Source organism: Lonchura striata, chromosome 2, assembly GCF_050655825.1.
Source record: "Lonchura striata isolate lonStrDom1 chromosome 2, ASM5065582v1, whole genome shotgun sequence".
Lineage (NCBI taxonomy): Eukaryota > Metazoa > Chordata > Aves > Passeriformes > Estrildidae > Lonchura > Lonchura striata.
The window spans coordinates 91,768,215-91,787,963 of record NC_140704.1 but is presented as its reverse complement, the minus strand read 5'-3'; the positions used below and the strand labels follow the sequence as shown (position 1 = coordinate 91,787,963).

At 40.9% G+C, this 19,749-nt stretch overlaps 1 protein-coding gene across 1 annotated transcript; it reads left to right on the top strand.

The window, feature by feature from the left end:
* The first annotated feature begins 803 nt into the window (after positions 1 to 803).
* FRRS1L (ferric chelate reductase 1 like) lies at positions 804 to 18,815 on the top strand. The gene is made up of 5 exons (XM_021528769.3): positions 804 to 1,029; positions 3,677 to 3,761; positions 4,201 to 4,339; positions 7,655 to 7,901; positions 8,382 to 18,815. The coding sequence occupies exons 1-5, from the start codon at positions 819 to 821 to the stop codon at positions 8,552 to 8,554; spliced, it is 855 nt and encodes a 284-aa protein (XP_021384444.1). The 5' UTR covers positions 804 to 818; the 3' UTR covers positions 8,555 to 18,815.
* The last annotated feature ends 934 nt before the right edge of the window (positions 18,816 to 19,749 follow it).

The following is a 19,749-nucleotide window of genomic DNA, read 5'->3' as shown; positions in this document are numbered from 1 at the left end:
AAGACAACTTTGAAGGCAACCTGGGATTTCCTTCAGTCCTGCCAGGTTTGGAGTATATTGGTATTTCTGCACTTACATTGTATAAAATACAAAGCAAGAACATGCAATCAGATAGCAAACGCTCACTACCATGGGGTTTTACCTGAAAACAATGTTAAGTCGCGCTGTGTCTCCAGTCCCATCCCAGAAGCCATTAAAAAGAATAGTAATAATAAAATAAATTTTAAAAAACATTAAAACAGCTAAGTTTGCCCGGCAATTACTGAGCGAGATTTATCACGTCCTCTTGAAGCACATGCCAAGAGGCTTTAGTGAAACGAGGCCACGGGTGCAGCCAGGGATGGCTCGGTACAGCCTCTCGACGGCTGTGCCCGGCTGTGAGAGACGTGTCCGCGGCGGGGCTTCTGCTGGGTGGGGCGCGCTGTGGGATGCGGGAAATCAGTGATCCAGGGAAGGCCAGCGCGCAACCCGTCGGCAGCGGTCTCTGCGGGGACGGCTCGGTGCTGTGCCTGTGACCGCCCGCGCATCCCTCTCCGGGCGAATCCCTCTCCGGCCGCATCCCGTTCCCAACGCATCCCGCTCCCGGCGCATCCCGCTCCCGACGCAACCCGTTCCCAAGGCATCCCGCTCCCGCGCATACGCCGCCCCGACCCCTTTCCCCCCAACACCCTCCCACGCCGTCTCTTGGCCCTCCGGCACCGCCCGTTCCCGGGGCTGGATCCGCCCGTTCCCGGGGCTGGATGCCCCCGGCCGCCGCCCCCGCTCCCCCGCGGCGCCGCGCTCGGGCGCCGCCGCCTCCCCGCCCCGCCGCCGCCGCCATGGCGGAGCGGAGCCGCGGCGCTCGGCGGCGGCTGCCGCTGCTGCTGCTGCTGCTCCTGGCCGGCTCCGCCGCCAGCCCGGCGGAGGAGGGCGGCGGGCGGCGGGAGGCGGGCGGCGGGGAGCACGGCGAGGAGGCGGCGCGGCACCACGACTCCTCGTACGGCACCTTCGCCAGCGAGTTCTACGACCTGCGCTACCTCTCCGAGGAGGGTGCGGCGGCGGCTGCGGGGGCGCGGCGGGCGAGGGGCCCGGCGCGGCCGGGGCCGGGAGGGAGCGGCGGGCCGGGCCGGGCCGGGCCGGGCCGGGCGGGCGCGGGGCGGCGGGCGGGAGGCGGTGGCAGCGCGGTTCAGCACGAAGGCCAGCGCCCGCCGCCATCTTCCGCCGGCCCGGCCGCCTCAGCCGGCGCTGCCGCTCGGGGCCGGGGCCGCAGGGGGACCGGGTGCCCTGCCCGCTCTCCGCAGAGCCGCGCTCCAAGGGCAGCCCCGCACACGGGCAGCCCCGCACACGGGCAGCCCTGGGCACGGGCAGCCCCGCACACGGGCAGCCCCGCACACGGGCAGCCCCGCGCACGGGCAGCCCCGGGCACGGGCAGCCCCGCACACGGGCAGCCCCGGACACGGGCAGCCCCGCACACGGGTAGCCCCGCACACGGGCAGCCCCGGGCACGGGCAGCCCCGCACACGGGCAGCCCCGGGCACGGGCAGCCCCGCACACGGGCAGCCCCGCGCACGGGCAGCCCCGCACACGGGCAGCCCCGCGCTCGGGCAGCCCCGGACACGGGCAGCCCCGCACACGGGCAGCCCCGCACACGGGCAGCCCCGCACACGGACAGCCCCGCACACGGGCAGTCCCGGACACGGGCAGCTCCGGACACGGGCAGCCCCGCACACGGGCAGCTCCTGACACGGGCAGCTCCTGACACGGGCAGCCCCGCACACGGGCAGCTCCTGACACGGGCAGCCCCGCACACGGGCAGCTCCGGACACGGGCAGCCCCGCACACGGGCAGCCCCGCACACGGGCAGCTCCTGACACGGGCAGCCCCGCACACGGGCAGCTCCGGACACGGGCAGCCCTGGGCACGGGCAGCTCCTAAGACGGGCAGCCCCGCACACGGGCAGCCCCGCACACGGGCAGCTCTGGACACGGGCAGCTCCTGACACGGGCAGCCCCGCACACGGGCAACTCCTGACACGGGCAGCCCCGCACACGGGCAACTCCTGACACGGGCAGCCCCGCACACGGGCAGCCCCGCACACGGGCAGCTCCTGACACGGGCAGCCCCGCACATGGGCAGCCCTGGGCACGGGCAGCTCCTAACACGGGCAGCCCCGCACACGGGCAGCTCCGGACACGGGCAGCCCCGCACACGGGCAGCTCTGGACACGGGCAGCTCCGGACACGGGCAGCCCCGCACACGGGCAGCTCTGGACACGGGCAGCTCCTGACACGGGCAGCCCCGCACACGGGCAGCCCCGCACACGGGCAGCCCCTGGGCCGGAGCTCGGGTTGGGGGCGATCACCTTCCCACAGAGCGAGGCCAGCCGGCCACCCCTCACCTTCCCCTCTTGCACTCTCCCCCTTTTTACGGGCTGGTACCATAAAAAGGAGTCCTGGGGTGTGTGGGCTTCGAAAGGATGTTTGAGGCCCTAAAGTGTCAAGAAGCAGCGTGGTCGTGGGTTTTGGGGTGGGTTTTTTTTTTTGAATTTACAAATGGAGGAATGTTAACCACTTTTGCGCCTAAGCTGCATGGAAAACCATTTGTTCAATGGATTTGAAAATAAGTAAGGAGTGAGAAAATTGCATGTCCTGTGACCTGTGCTTCAGTAATGCACCACTACATGCTGCTGTGAAATTCTGCAGACTTATTTATGCAGGGTAATTTACCTGCCCTTGATAGAGTTAGTGTAACTGTGATTTGCAGCATGCTTTCTCCATTGTCTGAGATCTAGGAAAGTAAATCAGGGCTCCCAAATGCCCAAAGCTGTGTAGGTCAAAAGTTTGTGTGCTGGTGCTGTAACTAACTACAGTGTTCATTTCCTACTCAATGAAGCACTTTTCCTACTCAATGAAGCATGTTCAGAAGAGTTTCTAGTCCCACTTTGGTTTTTATCTGGATAAGTAAAAGAACATCCTATTAAAATATCTGTGCTTATGCAACAGACACCGGCTCCCACAAGCCAAGACTGAATAGGTCTGCTAGTAAACTTTCTCACTTTTTCTTTGGTGCTATAGTCCAGCAGACATGATAGCTTGGAATCATAACTCTCACTGCCCGGCTCTTCTATGTCTGCCTTCACAATTGATTGAAGGCCGTAACTGCAGGCCATTCCCTGCCCTGATGCTCTCTTACCTTTTACTGCAATGTGTGTTTTATTTTACTTCATAAAGGAGGATGTATTATAATATCTTTTCAGTATCAATTCCTATAGCTCTGCATCTGGTACCCTGCCTGCATTTATACCTAATGCTGTCTTTTATGGCTAAGGACTCAGTTCCCTTATGGATTTCCTGAGGGGACTATGAGTGCACAAGGAGAGCTGAGCAGAGATCCCTAATTGTTAGTTGCAATAGTCTATGGTCCTGCTGCCTTACATTTAACTTTTGCCTTCCAGCATTCTTCTCCTTCCTTGATGAATGTAGGAAACCTTAGAAAAGTTTTGTTTTCAGTTAGTCATGTTACTTTGTTACCTGGATCCAGAATTATCTGAGCAGTGGTTTTTGTACATAACAAAGTAGTCACTCATCTGAACAGTTCAGTTATCAGCAAAGTAAATGCTACTGGAAGATTTTCTCTTTAGTATTATTGATTTTAGTCCTTGTATTTTATTTGGTAATGGTTTATTCTGATCATACAGGTTACCCTTTCCCTACTGCTCCTCCTGTGGACCCATTTGCAAAAATCAGAGTGGATGACTGTGGAAAAACCAAGGGATGCTTCAGGTCAGTCTGAGATAAGAGTACAAATACCTTTATGTTTACAGATGCTGACTGATGATATTGGAGACTTTGGTTAGTTGTTCATAGTAATTTTAATAAATTTTTGTTATTTAAAAACATACAGCTATATTATTTGAGGACTCTATTTAAGAATACATGTCATAGTTATAGACCTACAGTTATTTCTTGTATTTTCATGAAGCCCTTAAAACACAGCACAAGGAAGGTCAATAAAGTAATATTTTGTGTACTGTTTGAATACTATACAGTAAAAGAGTAATAATTTCAAACAATTAATGCAACTATATGTCCAGCAGAATATATGCTTTATTGCCATTATACCAAAATACATTCTTTTATTTTTTTTCTTGCAAAATCTGAATTAATTTTCGTAGCAAGAGATTTCAAGGAAAAAGTTATGTATATTTCCAATTCCATTTAGGTATGGTAAACCTGGATGCAATGCAGAGACTTGTGACTACTTTCTAAGTTACCGTAGAATAGGTGCTGATGTTGAATTTGAGTTGAGTGCCGACACAGATGGCTGGGTGGCAGTGGGATTTTCCTCAGACAAGAAAATGGTAAGATATGTACAGTTTTTCATGTTGGCAATATACACACTTCCACATGCTAGGATATAAATGGTTTATGTACATTTATATATTTGATCGGTGAGAAACAGAACATATAAGGTGAAACTGGCTTGCTGAAAACAAAGCACCATTCAGTAGCACCCCTGGGAGCACTGCCTCACAGAAAACTGCTTTATCCTTCCTAGCATCTCCTTTCCCTTCTTCTCTGAGAACTACAACAGTATTTCAGTTCTGCTCTGAATGTTGGAATGTCACTAGCTTTTTGCCTTTTTATTAGAAAAGCCCTCAGGGATAAGCCAATTCACATGGAAATGTCCTGTTGCGCTTTATGTCAGTGTAATTTGGGCAAAAAACACATCATAAACTGAATAGCAAATAATTTTATTATTGAGAGAATCAGCTGACTTTCAGCAGTATAAATTTTTATTTCACTGCTTAACTTGGGATTTTTTTTGTTTCTTTCTTATACCTATGTGTTGTTCCAGGGAAGCCACAAATGTATGAGAAAATGACTCCTGCTAACTTAAAACATTCATACTCAAGAAGGCAGTCTTTTTAAAATTTCTTCTCTCTCCTTTGGATTGTTATTGGGTTCTGTTTTGTGCTTATTCCTGTACTTTTTAATTCAAAAGCTCCACTTTTCATTTTCAACGAGCAAAATAAAACATATAATGTGTGGACTTCAAAAAACGTGGGCAATAGATGACTTATGTTTTGCCTGTTATCTGTGGTAAAATTTCCAGGATAAAAATGCAATTTATGATGTAGGTGTTCATGCACAGAAACTCTCCTGAGTATATAGAGCAATACTGAACATATGTCCTAAATCCCAAGTCAAAGAAAGGACTGTTTTTGGTAGTGTTGAAAGTAGGAGTCTGAAAAAATACAGGAATTAGATGTCTTGGAATAGGACCCACAAAAAATTAATTGGAAGACTTACACTGACTTAGCAGCATTTTTATGAAATACCATCCTCCCAGATTGCTCTCCTCAATTCGCTGTTGTTTACACCTTTTGGGCCCAAAGCTGCAACGGTGTCCTTGGTTCTCAGCTGGAAAAAGATTGTTTTGTCTAACTAAGCTGTGAAGAGAACTTGCTAACACTTTATATGTAGTTCAGTTTTATATTCTAATGCAGTACAGAAGCTGTAAAATATGAAAGCTAAAACTTAAGGCATCATTTGACCCAAAATGAGAAATAGGAAGAAAATGTGTGGACAAGTGCTTCTCAGTCATTACTACATATGTTTTAATATGACACTGTAAATAAACACAATGATGTTAGAAGGTTTTTGTGTCATAAAGTTCACATCACAAGAAATAGTTTGTGGTTTTTATGTAAAGAACAATTTGGCTTTATAGCCAAATTTTGGGAAGAGTTTAGAAGCTTGCCCATCAATGCAGGTACTTGGCAGGGTTTTCAAAGCAGCTCAGCACCTTTAAGTATTTTTCCCCAAGATATCAGATTGTGTTACCAGTTTGTACCTCTGAGGTACCTGCAGTGGACCCCAGGATCCCACTGCCCTCCTCTCATCAGCCACTTGTAAAGCAGGCACAGCAAGCAGCAGGTTAAGTTTTGGTTTCCGGTAAAAAGAATAAAGGAAGTGTAATGTAAAAGTCAGCTGTGGAAGGAAGTGTGGCAAGGAAGTGTAAAGTAAAAGCCCATAAGTCAGCTGGGCTAAACCAGCTAGCATCTCTCTTCCTCTCTGGCTCTCCTGCTGACTTCATCTTTTTGTTAACTTTCAGGATATTTTGGTGTCCTGGGATGCCCAGGCTTAGATGATAAAATGGCTCTGGGTCAAAACAACTTAGCTCTGAGAAATGGGCTGTGCTTTAGAGGTCCTAATGAAAATGGTGTGACCTGGATAGCTTCAGAAATTAAGGAAAAAAAATCTACTTTGTGTCCTCAATAGATTTTTTTAAAGTCCTATGACCTATTTTTTTGTCTCAAATAACATTATGCTTTTCCACTTTCAGGCTTTTGTGCCTTGGCAGGATTTTGAAATGTCATTCCATTAACTGAGATTCAAAATGCTTTTTTCTTTCCTTTTTAGTTTTTTTCCCTTTGGTATAAAAACACCTTTATTTTTGCCTCTTTGTACTTAAGAATGAGGGATTTTTGCTTAGATATATAAAAGGTAAACTTGGGAAATAAGTTATGGAGAGCAATGATAATCTCACAACAGAGGCTGGAAAGGTCTGCAGCAGCACCAAGGTACAAAAACTGTTCAAGCATGTGTTTTACCTAATTGTCCCCTCTTTCCACTCACTTTCAGCACATCTTTTACAAATGCACATTGCAATATTCCCATAGTGCTGAAATATGCTCTTTTCCTCTCTTTTCCCTGTACTAAAGAACTGAGGGATGATCACACTAGAAAGCATCATGTCTTTCATCAGTACGACATATCAGAAAGATATGGGAGGAGTAGGGCCTATGTTTAATGTAGCACTGATAGCTGTGGCACTCATCCAGCTTGGATAGTGTTCTAATGGCTCTTGGTGCTAAGGCTTCTATGAGATAGTACTCCTGAAGTTCATGCTCATCCCTGTGCTCTACCACTCTGTCAGTCACCTTGAGTGCTTTAGTATTTCAATGAATGACCTTTACAAATAAGTGGCTCCTTCTTTCTTCTTTCTCTTGGTTCTTTGGTGGCTGTTTATGCTAACTGAAGAGGCACATATTGATTACTTTTTTTCTTTGTATCTTGTGATATACTGTATTCTGTTATTACTACATTTCTAATAAGAAATAAGAGATTTGAGAAATTATGTTCTCTGAGAAATTATGAGAAGACATTAGAAATTACTTACTGTAATCAATGCTATTATTTTCCCGTATGTAGTAGGTTTGTTTCCTCTGTCTCACTAAAGTATATTGGTTTTCTGTCCATGATTTGATGCAGTGGATTTTGTACACATCAGGGACTCAAGACTGCACCATTTTATGAAGCAGTATGCCAGAACTTCACAAATAACTAAAGAAAACAGCATTCCACAGATCAATCAATTATGTGATGTCAGAGTGATACCATATCCTACAAATATATGTTAGGTAAAATAACTCTTAAGAAAATCCAAAAGAGAATTCAAAGATAGGAAGGGTATGTAACTTGCTATGCACTTAACCTGCTTTTTAATCTTACTGAAGACATCTGGTTATTTGTGCATATATAACTTGGAAAGAAGGAAAGCTATTCAAGAGGTCTTGATCAGCTTTGAATAATTAAAATTATATACATAAATGAGGAAGTGTTTTATGACCCTTTTGTTTTCCATCTTCAAATTTTTTTTAACCTTGTAGGGAGGAGATGATGTTATGGCTTGTGTTCATGATGATAACGGAAGAGTTCGAATACAGCACTTCTATAATGTTGGGCAGTGGGCTAAAGAAATCCAGAGAAATCCTGCTAGAGATGAGGAAGGGGTTTTTGAAAACAATCGTGTAACGTGTCGATTCAAGCGTCCAGTCTATGTTCCCCGAGAAGAAACCATCGTAGATTTGCACTTGAGTTGGTACTACCTGTTTGCTTGGGGTCCAGCAATCCAGGGTAAGTTGATCTCACCAGCTGAGTTGATGTGCCAAAATTGATAAATGTCTTTCAATTACATTATTCTTACTAGACACACCCTCTCTCCCCACCCCCCGCCTTTTTTTTTTTTTTGTTATGAACTAAAATTTTGGCAGCATGAGGCTTAGCAATGGATAAAAAAAAAAGACAGGAATCCAATGTGTCTTGTTTTCTTGGCTATATCTCTACTATCCTCACTTCCTAAATCTGAATTTAGAAGAACTTCATAACTAAAAGTTCTTAATTTGTTTGAAGGATGTTTGTTGTTTAATTGAATTTAATTTGTTTTATTCAGAAATTTCATTTCAGAAAGCAAAAGAAATGAGCCTACTCCCTGACAGTGTAACATGGCATGCCTCCATAGGTTTGAAAATTGCGTGTCTTCCTACCTGTTCCTTCGGTAGAGTTATAGAAGAAATTGCATCTGACGTTATTTCTTTCTGTCCTTACCTGTTAAAGGTTCTATAACTCGTCATGATATCGACTCTCCACCTGTGTCAGAGCGTGTTGTCAGTATTTACAAGTATGAAGATATTTTCATGCCATCAGCTGCCTATCAGACCTTCTCTTCTCCATTCTGCTTGCTCCTCATTGTTGCACTGACCTTCTATTTATTGATGGGAACCCCATGACCAATGGAAAATAGCAAGAATTTGGCAGTGGAAGTTTCTCAGGATGGACGGCAATATGGATAGACAATGCATTTTTCTTTTGGAATTTATATCACATCACCATCCTCATCTAGCTGCTTTTGAACATAGCTTCTCAGACGAGTGAAATAACCATCTTCCTTGAGTGGCAGAGTGGTGACAAATCATTTAAGAAAATCAGTGAACACATAGGAGAATATTTTCAGTGTTGTGATTACTTGCTTGAGAAAAAATGAGACTTTTGTAAAATCTATGTCTGTCTGTGTGTGCGTGTGTGTGTGCGTGTGTGTGTGTGTTTGGGAGGGATGCCTGTATGTGTGTTTAGGTGAATTTAGTGATGGACATCTTATCAAATAACAAACTTGCCCTCCATATTGCTACAAAAAAGCAAATTTGGGAAAACACTGCAAAGCTGTTTGGTACTTCTAGAGTGGAGGGCACATCTCCAAGTGCAGTTTCTAATCTTAAGATCTGGAAACCAGCAGAGCAGGATAAAACCTGTCCTTCAGTAGTGGATAGTTCTCCCAATTTCTTTTTTTTTTTTTTTAATATTTATCAAAGTGTACTTGCTCTAGTACTTTCCAAAACTAAATTTGCATATTCAAGCATTAGCATGATTTTTTTTTTCAACAGAAGGAGGTGATGAATATCTTTATTATGTTTCAATAGCCTTTTTGAAAGAAATACCTACCTCTTTAAAGAGTGAGGTATAAAGTTATTTAAACAAGGGGAAGGGAGAATACAGCAATATAAATTCTCCATACATAGGAAAACCGTGTGTAAAACATGCAGAACATTAAAGTTCCCAATAAGCCATAGGATGTCCTCCTAAGAGATTAAATCAATTTTTCTCTTTTTAAGGAAAAAAAATTGCTGTCATGTAAATATATTTTTACGTAATTGTGCAGTAGTATGAAGTAATCTCTTCTTCTGTGTTGTATGCCACTAAATCCTGTTCATGTTAAGGGTGACTATGGGCAGCTGGTGTTATCTTACAAAGACATATAAATGAGATTACTTGTAAGGAAAGACAGGGATTAATAAGAACAGCAGTATCTTCAGTATCTTTTGTTCATCAAATCACTGCTAAAATATAGGTATTGTAAAAAAAGATGAACTAAAAAATAAATACATTTGCTGTTTTTATCACCAATAAATAGTACAAGAAGAATGCTAAATATTACAGAGATGAAAAGTCAAAATGCATTTCTGAGCCAGAGACTATAATAAAAACTTGGAGTGAAGAATTTCTGTTCTTCACATAACAGGAAGTGTATGACGTGTTTACATGTAGCAGTCAAATGTATTTAGGTAAGGTTACTCATTCACTTTCCAACTTATACTAAAATTCTACTTAAGTAGAATTAAAATATAAGGAGTGCCAAAGTTTTATCTAATGTGATACACTTGAGGACTTCCTAGCATAGAATCTGGTAAAGTATATGTAATGTAACTTCTTTCTATTCTCATTGCTGCATGGAGTATAAAATGATTAATTAGCCTGGTTGGGTTTGCATCATTATTCACAGATTGATGTCTGTAGACTTAAGTTTTTTTAGACTTAGAATTCTTCAAACTTATGCTTAAGGTATATTAATTAGATTGAAGATGAACTTATCTTCATACAAACACTTTATCCCTATTTCAAAAAAATTGATTAATATTTTATATTTTCACTGATGTCTTTAAGGATTTGTTCACTTAAAATTACTGGACTAGAGTTCAGGAAAGGGAAGAGAAATTCATAAGTGAACTTCTAAAGTGCATACAGAAGCTTTATTTAGTGTAAATTACTTCTCTCAGGTTGGTTAACTTACTCATCATCTGATCAAGTAGAGACCACCTAATAAGGTCTGCTTTGGCCCACAACAGCTGTGTAATTTAGCCTTAAGTTTGGCTGGAGCAGATAAGAAGAAGCCTGGATAATGAGCTTTACATTCAGCAAACAGGTGAAGTGAAGAAATCATTAGGGTAAATTCTTTCAGGCAGCTGAGATATTGCAGTTCTTTCTCAAAGCCTGAGGGTTGCTTTAGTTTATGGCTTGGTTTTTACTGTTTCAGCCATTTACTTATTACCCACTAAAGGGCTAATATAATTATTTAAAGGTACTGAACTTGCCAGTTTGGCTTCTCTTTTCTTCTTTAATAGAGCTCTGGATTTAGGATAGGCTGGTTGGACCTGAGCATGCAGGTATGTTATAGATGACAATAATAATATCAAGGTAAAATTGTGTGACAACTGTCAATCTGCTTTCAATGTATAAGGAGTCAGATGTGGTTAAAGTTCAGGATTTGAAGCAAGAGCAAAGTATTTTACATTATTTTTTATTACTTTGTCAGATTACTTGTCAGTGTGCTGTGTTTTTGTTGTATTTTTCTCTTGTTGAAGTACTAGCAGAAATGTGCACTTCTAAAAAATCTTTCAACTAAGCTTCACAGTACTTAATTAGCCTAATAAAGTGTTTCTAATCAAAGGGATGACATAAAAGGCCACAAGAAGCAGCAAAACAACCTATTATCTGGCATCGAAATGGATGGTTGAGTTTAGCTCTGAGTTTATCTAAGAGTTCCTCTTCACAGTGGGAAAGTCAGGACTGTGGAATTCAAGTTGACAAACAATGAAGGTATGAGTATCTAGAAGTTGGTATTTGGGATGAAATCTGAGGAGAGAAAGGTTACAAGGGAAACATGGTATGTAAGTTTGTACAATACTTGGTAAGTCTTAATATTTGAGTGGGCATAGTAACTTCTCATGGAGACTATTTTTGTTTTCACATGTTGTCTTCTTGTTTTTCTTTTTAATACTGAAAAGCAAGATTTATCCCTGTTACACAAAGTTACTATAAAGTAACAGACTTCAAAGTAATTTTTGATTATGGCATTTCAAATATTTTTTGTTTATTATTTTTTCTAACTGACTGGTACTAACACAAACTAGAAGAAAAGGTGTGCTTTGGAAAAGGAGGCAGATATTTCCCTCTCCAAGTAATTTTTTGTTTCTGTAGTGTGATTACTACCAAACAACTATTAAGGAACACATTTCCTAAGTGCTTTAATTTTAAGAATTTCTTTCTGTACAATGACTTCATAGAGAGGCATTGAGTTTAAAGAGGGCATATTTAGAATATTGTGTATGGAAATTTGACTGTGGTTACTAATTAGAAAGGATTTTTTTTTTTTAATTTTTTTTTTCCTATTACTGGTATCAAATAACTGGGTTATTTTAGGTAGAGGTGAGATGCTAATTTGTTTCCCCCCTCAAAAAAAACCCAAAACCACCTGATTTGGTTATGTCATTGGATAACTGGTGATAATGCCTTCTATTATTACAAGTGAAGTATTCTGTTTTTGAAAGAGAACATATTGTTGAGAAAAGTTTGAACTCCCTCTGTGGCCTTCTTTGTCTTGATGGGTTTTGCACTACTTGGATAGTAAGAAAATAACACTTGTGGACTCCCTAATTTGAAGAAACCCCCAGTTTGGCTTAAATGATGTTAAAGCTGTGTTTGGCACTGACTTTCCCAATCTTCAGTACAGGGATTGAAGAATGACTGGGGTGTGGCGTACATCAGCATGGCATCCAGGCAGTGGTCTTGAAGCTCACTTGGGGCACCATATCCTGGGTCTGAACCAACAAAAGAGCCCTGTAACTGCCTCTGTGTACTAAACAGCTGCACAGTTATTTCTTAGTTACTGCTATAACTAATACAACTGCTATAAGTTTAAGGGAAGACACAGGTCTTCCTTTTCTTTTTTTTTTTCCTTCTCCTTTCTCATCCCTCCAATGCATGAGACATTTGTAAAAAAGAAAATTATTCCTGTTTTAAAGGGTAGCTCCTCTGTCTGGTCTTTCAGGTATTTTCTGTGTCTGTTGGAAATTCGCACTCTTCAGTACTCCAGAGGCAGAATTAAAGTTTATATGCAAGTTATATAACTTTAATAGCATTTAAATGGCATTTTGTGACTCTGTGGTTTCATTGATTTGGCACACTTGGTGTAGCAGGTGTACTTCTCCCCACCCTCCTTTTGTTTTAGCAGCTCCAAATAATTTCCCCAATGTAAAGTATTTGATAATAGACATAACAAGAAGGAAATATGTATTTCAGAGAATTACAAAAGGCCTAATACCAGTTATTTTCATAAGTAACTATTCTGTTAGTGCTTTATACAAATGATGACTTTGCATAGAGCCTTAGATTTATGATAGGATAAGAAATACTTTTAAATATTACAGTGTTTCAGTGCTTCATGGAGCTATGGACGTGCATAGCTTACATGAATTGATGTGATCCTTTTCAACCCCATGTAATGAAACTGGCAAAGCAGTTTGCTTGGATGCTACACAGTGAGCTGTTGGTGACTCCAAACAGTTTGGAACAGAGGAATGGAGAGACCAGTAGTAAGGACAAATAACAGGGAAAGGGAACGGAATGGTTTTGGCATACTTCCTATTTTTGTATAAATTTACATGTGGCAGTGCCTGTCTGGCACTCTTTATCCAAGCAAATATTACTTGATATAGGGTTAGGAAGGAATAGAGACTGACTTCAAAGATATTTTTGCCTTTAGGCAGGTCCCAGCTGTTTAAGGGCAGATGTGGGCATCAGGTAAGACCATGGCACAAGATGTCCTCTGCTGTCAAGCCCCAAGTTAAGAGTTGGAGGCTTGATCTGGCCTTCAGAGGTACAAAAACCCAGCAAGACCCCAGAGGCAATACTGCAGCAGGGAGTACCTGCTCAGTTGGTAGAATCGTCAGTGAGCAGGTACTCCCTGCTGGCTGCAGTCTCAGAATCAAAAGCTGTGGGCTCTAAATCTTAACAGCTTTGTACATTAGGTCCTCCAATTAAAATTTAATTCTCAGTATTTCTGTAGCAGTCTCTTTGGGCAGCTTTTCCTCAACCTGCCCAGGACAGAGATGGATCTTAACAGGAAGATTTATAAAGAAAATGTCAAGTCCTTGTGCACAAAAATTAATAAATAATTTTTTAACCATATTCCAGCTTTTTACATTTTTTTCTTTATCTGGTTATTTATATGCAGTTTTTATGTTGAGGTATCTGATTTTTGCAAATACTTAGTTAGATTTAGGTAAGCTTCCTTTTCTAAACAATTTTTATTAATGTGAAGAAATCACTTTGGTAACTTTTTTCAATTTTCACAGTAGGTTTGATAAAATTATATATGCTTAAACATGGTTACTTAACTTGCCTAATTTGGGCTCAGATAGTGAGGCAAAAGCAGTGCAATTTTGAAATGTCAGAGAGGATGTGTGCAGCTTATGGATTTGATAGGTGTGAAAATGCAGACTTAAAAGATATTACTTGCTTTGAAAGTCAATGTTATAACTTGGCAGTAGCAATGAATATGCTGTAAAGAAAGGGACAGATTTTTTTTCCCTTGGATTACTGTGATAGTCTATGAATTCTAGACTATCTCAAGTTGGAAGAAATCCATATGGATCTTAGAGCCCAAAACCCACCGTGCTCCTCACAGGACTGCCTAAAACTAACCCACATGACTCAGAGCATCATCCAGATGCTCCTTGAACTTCCCTGTTCCAGTGACTGGGCACCCTCTTAGAGAAGAATCTTTTCCTAAGGTCCATCTGAACTTCCCCTGACATGGTTCCATAGTAATTCACAACTGTTGCTTTTGACCTTTCTCTGTGTTTCTTAGCTAAGTAGCAATGTTCTTCCAAACCAATCTGAGGTTGGAATAAGTGCAGGACTTCACATCCTGTATCTTAGAACAGCTGCTGCACCACATAGGCTCGTTCTGATCTGCAATTAAAGGCTAATTAGGAATGTCCTTACAATATGAACTTTCATGTGCATTCTTAAGACGTTTTCTATAAAGGTGTTTTACTCTTTATAGACTAGAGCATTATAAAATTACCAGTACTTTTCTGAGCTATTTCTAAATGATTCTTAAATTAATATTTGCATTTTTGAAGAAGTAATTGGATTTTTCAGAAGTGCTGAGCAGCTGCAAATCTATTATGGCTCCAATGCTTACTCAGGGATGTGAACATTTTATGGTAACTTGTGATTTAGCTTCATATCTCTCTTAGTTTTGACATTGAGTTTCATTTGCTATGGTGGTATTGTTAGAAGTAAATAAATGAAAAATTCTATTAGGTTTTGTGCAAAGGAATAAAAATATTCCTGCTGTTTTTTCACAACAGTGATCTGTAAGGTTTAGATAATGAAATGCATTATTCACAGAATTAATGTTTAGGCAATGTGATTTAGCTGAAGGTATTTGTGCATGCATGTAAAGTCTGAGAATTATACAAGATAGGCTAAATTCTGCTCTGGAGACAAGACAAAACACAGAACCTTACACCTCCCTGACTCCTAGCTGATTTTGGGGAGACAGAATGATTGAGGAAGAAAATATATAAACCTGAGATATTACATGTGTGGGGATATTACATGTTTGCAATTGTTATATACATACCTTCTTTCTTCAATACAAAAATTAGCCTCACAGTCTTAGATGTATTACAGTCTTTTTTTCACTTTTTTTCATACAAGCTGTAACAAGAATAAGTTCAATAAGTCAAAAGAATGCTGTCATATAGAGTATTAGGGTAATAGGAAAGGAAGAACAGATGTCACAGTTAAACCTAGGAGGAAGAAAAATCTTATTTAACTCCAGAATATGGTATCTGCTTCTGAAATAGTTGACTCCTCACATAGAAAGCAATGGGTTCTTTTTCAATTTTTTACCTTTGGTGATATGAAACAAATGACAAATATGGAAATATAAAAAACTACCACAATAGAATTTTTAAAGCTGGAATTATGATTTAAGTCTTGACAAAGAGATTCAAAGATGAAATTTCAAACCTATTAACTCATTATAAAAATGCAATAGTGGGACCTTGACATTTGTATGTGATGTTCCCAGCTTTTATTTAGGCAGATATATTTTTTAGCATGTTGAGTTCCATTTAGGTTATAACTGATGCCTGATGTGTCTTGGTATTTCTGATGTATATATCCTGAGATCTGGTTTGCTTTAACCTCTTTGCAAATAAGTAGTCTGTCATAATTGTGTGAACTCTTGCCACTTGTTTCTTATTACATGAAGTATAACGGTTGAACCCAAAATGCCATCTCTACCTTTTTACTTTATTCAGTTCTTTGTCAAGACTAATATACAGATAAAACATACAAATAAGAGACTTCTAACTATGGTGTTAAGTAGTGTTCTGCATTCTCTATGCCAGGCTTCATTCTGTATGCCAATACCCAGCAGCCATGTCAAGTCAATGAGCATTTGGTTGGATAGGAGTGCAGAATGGAGGTTTTGTAGTCCAGAAGAATTTGCCAAACTTCTTTGTGTTCTAGTCTTTTGAGCAAAAATAACACTGAATGAATAGATAATGAAATTACAGTGACCTATGGGACTACTTTACAATCAGTGCATGCCCTAAAGTGTTGCTTTGTAATATCTGTTTTATACTAAATGTTGGTGTTCAAGTGAGCCTTGTTAACTATCTGACAGTGACAGACAATGATATTTATAAAACTGTTGCAATAAATGCCTTTTTAGTCTAAGAAAATGTGTTGCATGGCATTTATAAAGGGGGGAAAAAAGTTTCCATGAGGTTAAAGAAGTCTCTATGCTGCCTATGTTAATAATTCCTTCCTGTGCCATGGTCTTGAATTTATTAGCCTGACTAATTCCATTTAAGTCAATGAGGCTGGTCATTAGCGAATTAACAGATGTTAGAAGACTGCCTTTTTTTCTTTTTTCCACTATGTGAATCACAATGAAGCTGTAAGTAAATGTGATCATTTCTATTTTAGCAAAGTATTAACCACATTGTCAATTGCTGTAAGTATGTGAAATTTAGAGGTTCCTCTGGTGACATCTGTGCTGTGTTCATGTAACTATTTGATACAAATATGATCAAGTTGCAATATTATAAATTTGGTGTTCTTTATCTGCTGTCATCACTGCCCTGTTCCTTGGCCAGAATGGCTTCTGAAGCACCCAGGACAGGCTTTTGCAGAAAAGAAGAAAATTAAACTATCTTAGAAATTGGCAACAGAGGGGAGGAAGTGCCATGATACTCAGTAAGCAAAAGCAGCTGTAGAAGTCTCTCAAACAGGGATGCTTCAATTTCTAAGATCTCTCAGGTTTGAGCAGGTATTTTAGCTCCTTACTCCTCCTTACTGTTGCACTGGGAAGAAAAGTTGGCTCAGGGCAACAAGAAATGTATTGCTTTTACACCGTTTGTTGTGTTTGTAGTATTATTGCAATCCTGTAGCTACAGGCTGCAAAAAGGATGGATCTTGCGTGTGTCAGCTACTTGTGCACTGTCCAAGCCATCATGATCAGTAGAGGCATTATATATATCAAATAGTTTTAAATTATATTCTGTTTGTCTTGCATTATGTGACTGCTGACAGACTGGTGAGGAATTTGTCACAAACACGATGAATTGCAAACATTATTCTGTTATTCAGACCTCTGTATATCCAGCTGTTGTTCTGTGCACACAGCTATCACGTGGGATAACCATGAAAGATAGTGCTCTGGATTTTGTCCATCCACTGGTGCTGTTTTGCATGCTTTTTCCAGTGATTGAACATTTTTGTGTCAGTGCTATTGACTACTCTGCCTTACAGCCATGCATTTCATTTCCCTTGTTAACTGAACAAGATTCACAGTCTTCTGTGTGAATCATTCAAGAGTCACTCTGCTGATAATTTTGTACACTTTAGCTGAGATGTTGAACAAAGTTGTTTCTGCAATAAAGTTAGGCTGTAATTACTGGGTGCAATCAGACATGGTGTTCCCAAGGATCGGTTTTCATTTTATTTTCACCAATATTTTGTAAATTACATTTAATTTGGAGCTTTCTCATCTTAGCAGTTGATCTGGATAAAAGAATAATTTTTTCATTAGCCCAAAATGCAAAGGTATATGCAGATGACCAAAAGATGCAAAGTTTGTATCTTAAAATCATTGACTTCAACTTTTTTTTCTTTGCCTCTGGTTCTAGTGAAACTATAATAATTTGCATTAAGTATTTTTCATTGATCTGAAGATGGTATTACTTTGTCATCAAACTGGGGTGCATTTATGAAATGAGGTTAACCTCAACTGAATGTTCACAAATGTTCGGTAACAGGTTCAAACAAATAAACTCTTTCATGCAGGGAGAGTTATTTTCTATACACAGGCCAGTACTGACACCTTGTGGCTTTGTTCCTGACTTATTTCATAGCTTTGGCTGTAAATAATGATTAACTTGCAGTTGTTGGCATTGTCTATCTCCTTTGCTTTGTGGCCACCTCATTTTGGTATCATGTGTAAGATAGCTTGGAACTTTGGTCTGTGTTGACTTGCACATCGAGTGAATAAAGAGCTAGAGGTGTCTCTGACCTCTTGAACAGGACTTGAAAGGTGTCAGTTCAGAGCACAAAATCATGGGTGCTAGTACAGAAACAGAAGTTACAAGTTTCTTGTTTACTAATTAATACCTGATTTTTATACTTCCCTCTACATAGGAGAGCACCAAAGACTGTCAGTACTCATCACATGTGCTTTTAGGTGCATACGTATTTTCTCCACTGAAGTGAAAGCATTCTTTTGCTGCCCTTTTCACCCTTGAATTCCAAACAGGAAAAATACAATAAAAGAAATCGTTGTAGAATTTCTGGCAGTGTAGGAGCCTGTTAAGTTGCTATTTGAAATCTGTTGTGGAGTTAAGCTTTAGGTGCTGGGGTGTGTCTTGTGAAGATCACACATCCTCCCCTCAGTTGTCAAAGATTCAGAGATTGTTTTCTGATGCTTATGGGTCATGTCCCTGTTCTTAAGTGATCCTGTTGTGGTGATATATAAATTAGAAATCTTTATTTTATTGCATTATTGGGTTTCCCCCCCCCCTTTCTAATATGTTTAGTTGTTTATAATGGAGGGTGAAAAAGATAATTGGAAAGGAAAGGTCTTAAACAGTAGGGACCAGATCCTTGGCTTATGTAAAACAATATTTATAGCTTCACTCAAGTCAAGGAGGTGGCATTAATTTCTGTTCCTGCAGAACATGGCTGACTGAGACTCTTACGAAAAATCAAAGGAATAAGGATGTGCCTAACAAGATTTGATTTGCTGGTATCTCTGTTTAGCTAGCAGAAGGATTAGAACTCTCCGCTCTTCCCCTGTGTAAATCTTAATTGACACTTGCTAATTGAACTTTAATGCAATAAAGGTATTGTAATAAGCAATTAGAGTTTGGCTTCTGAACTAAAGAGAAAAGTTCAGGTAATGATGCATTCTTGCTACCTATTTCAGCACCCTGCCAGGAGGCAGATCTATCTGATTAAAGAGGTGTGAGTGACAGTATCAGTTTAAGGTTCAATAAAAGCTTCTTGTATGGACAGCTGCTTATAATGCCTGATCAGGATCAAACAAAATGCCTGTAGGTTTGTAAGAGCTTTTATGGCATAAAATTAAAGTACTTTGTTGAACCTACACATGATCTATTCAGCAAAGGGAAAAACGAGGAGCTGCAGGAGCTCAGAAGAACCCTTACAAGTGTGAACTTCTGTGTGACTGGCAGCAAAGGCTTTGCAGGGACAAGCCAAGACTGCAGTGCCAAACCTCAAAAACTGGCTTGGGCCCAGCCCCATCTATGGTTTCAGGAGGCAACACAGTCACAGGAAGCACTGCTGTGGGAAAACCTCTACCTTTTACCTTGATATTATGATAGGAATAGGTCACATCTAGCCATTGTCTTGGTATTGCTCTACGTTTAAAAGCTAGGTATGACTAGGCATAGAATTCCCACTTTACAAGTTAAAGACAATTGTGCTCAGGATAATTTCAGCTTTTTTACATCTGTCATGCAAGAAATGCTCCACTAAAGTCCTCATGGACTCCAATCTACACATGAAGTTATATAAACTTGCATGTACATGCTAAAAAATACAGGGTTTTTTTTTCCTCTTTATTTTATATCTGTGCACTTTTTATATGTTCATGGCAGCATTACAGATAGCTTTAGTACCTTCTGAAGGCTTGTCTTCAGCCATGGAAGGAAAACCGAGTAGCACAGTGCCAGCACTGAGGCTAATTCAAATGCCATGGATTTTGGCCTTTGAAAAACTTGCTCAGACCATGTGTATTTATTACAGATGTATTTAGATCACCTGCAAAATG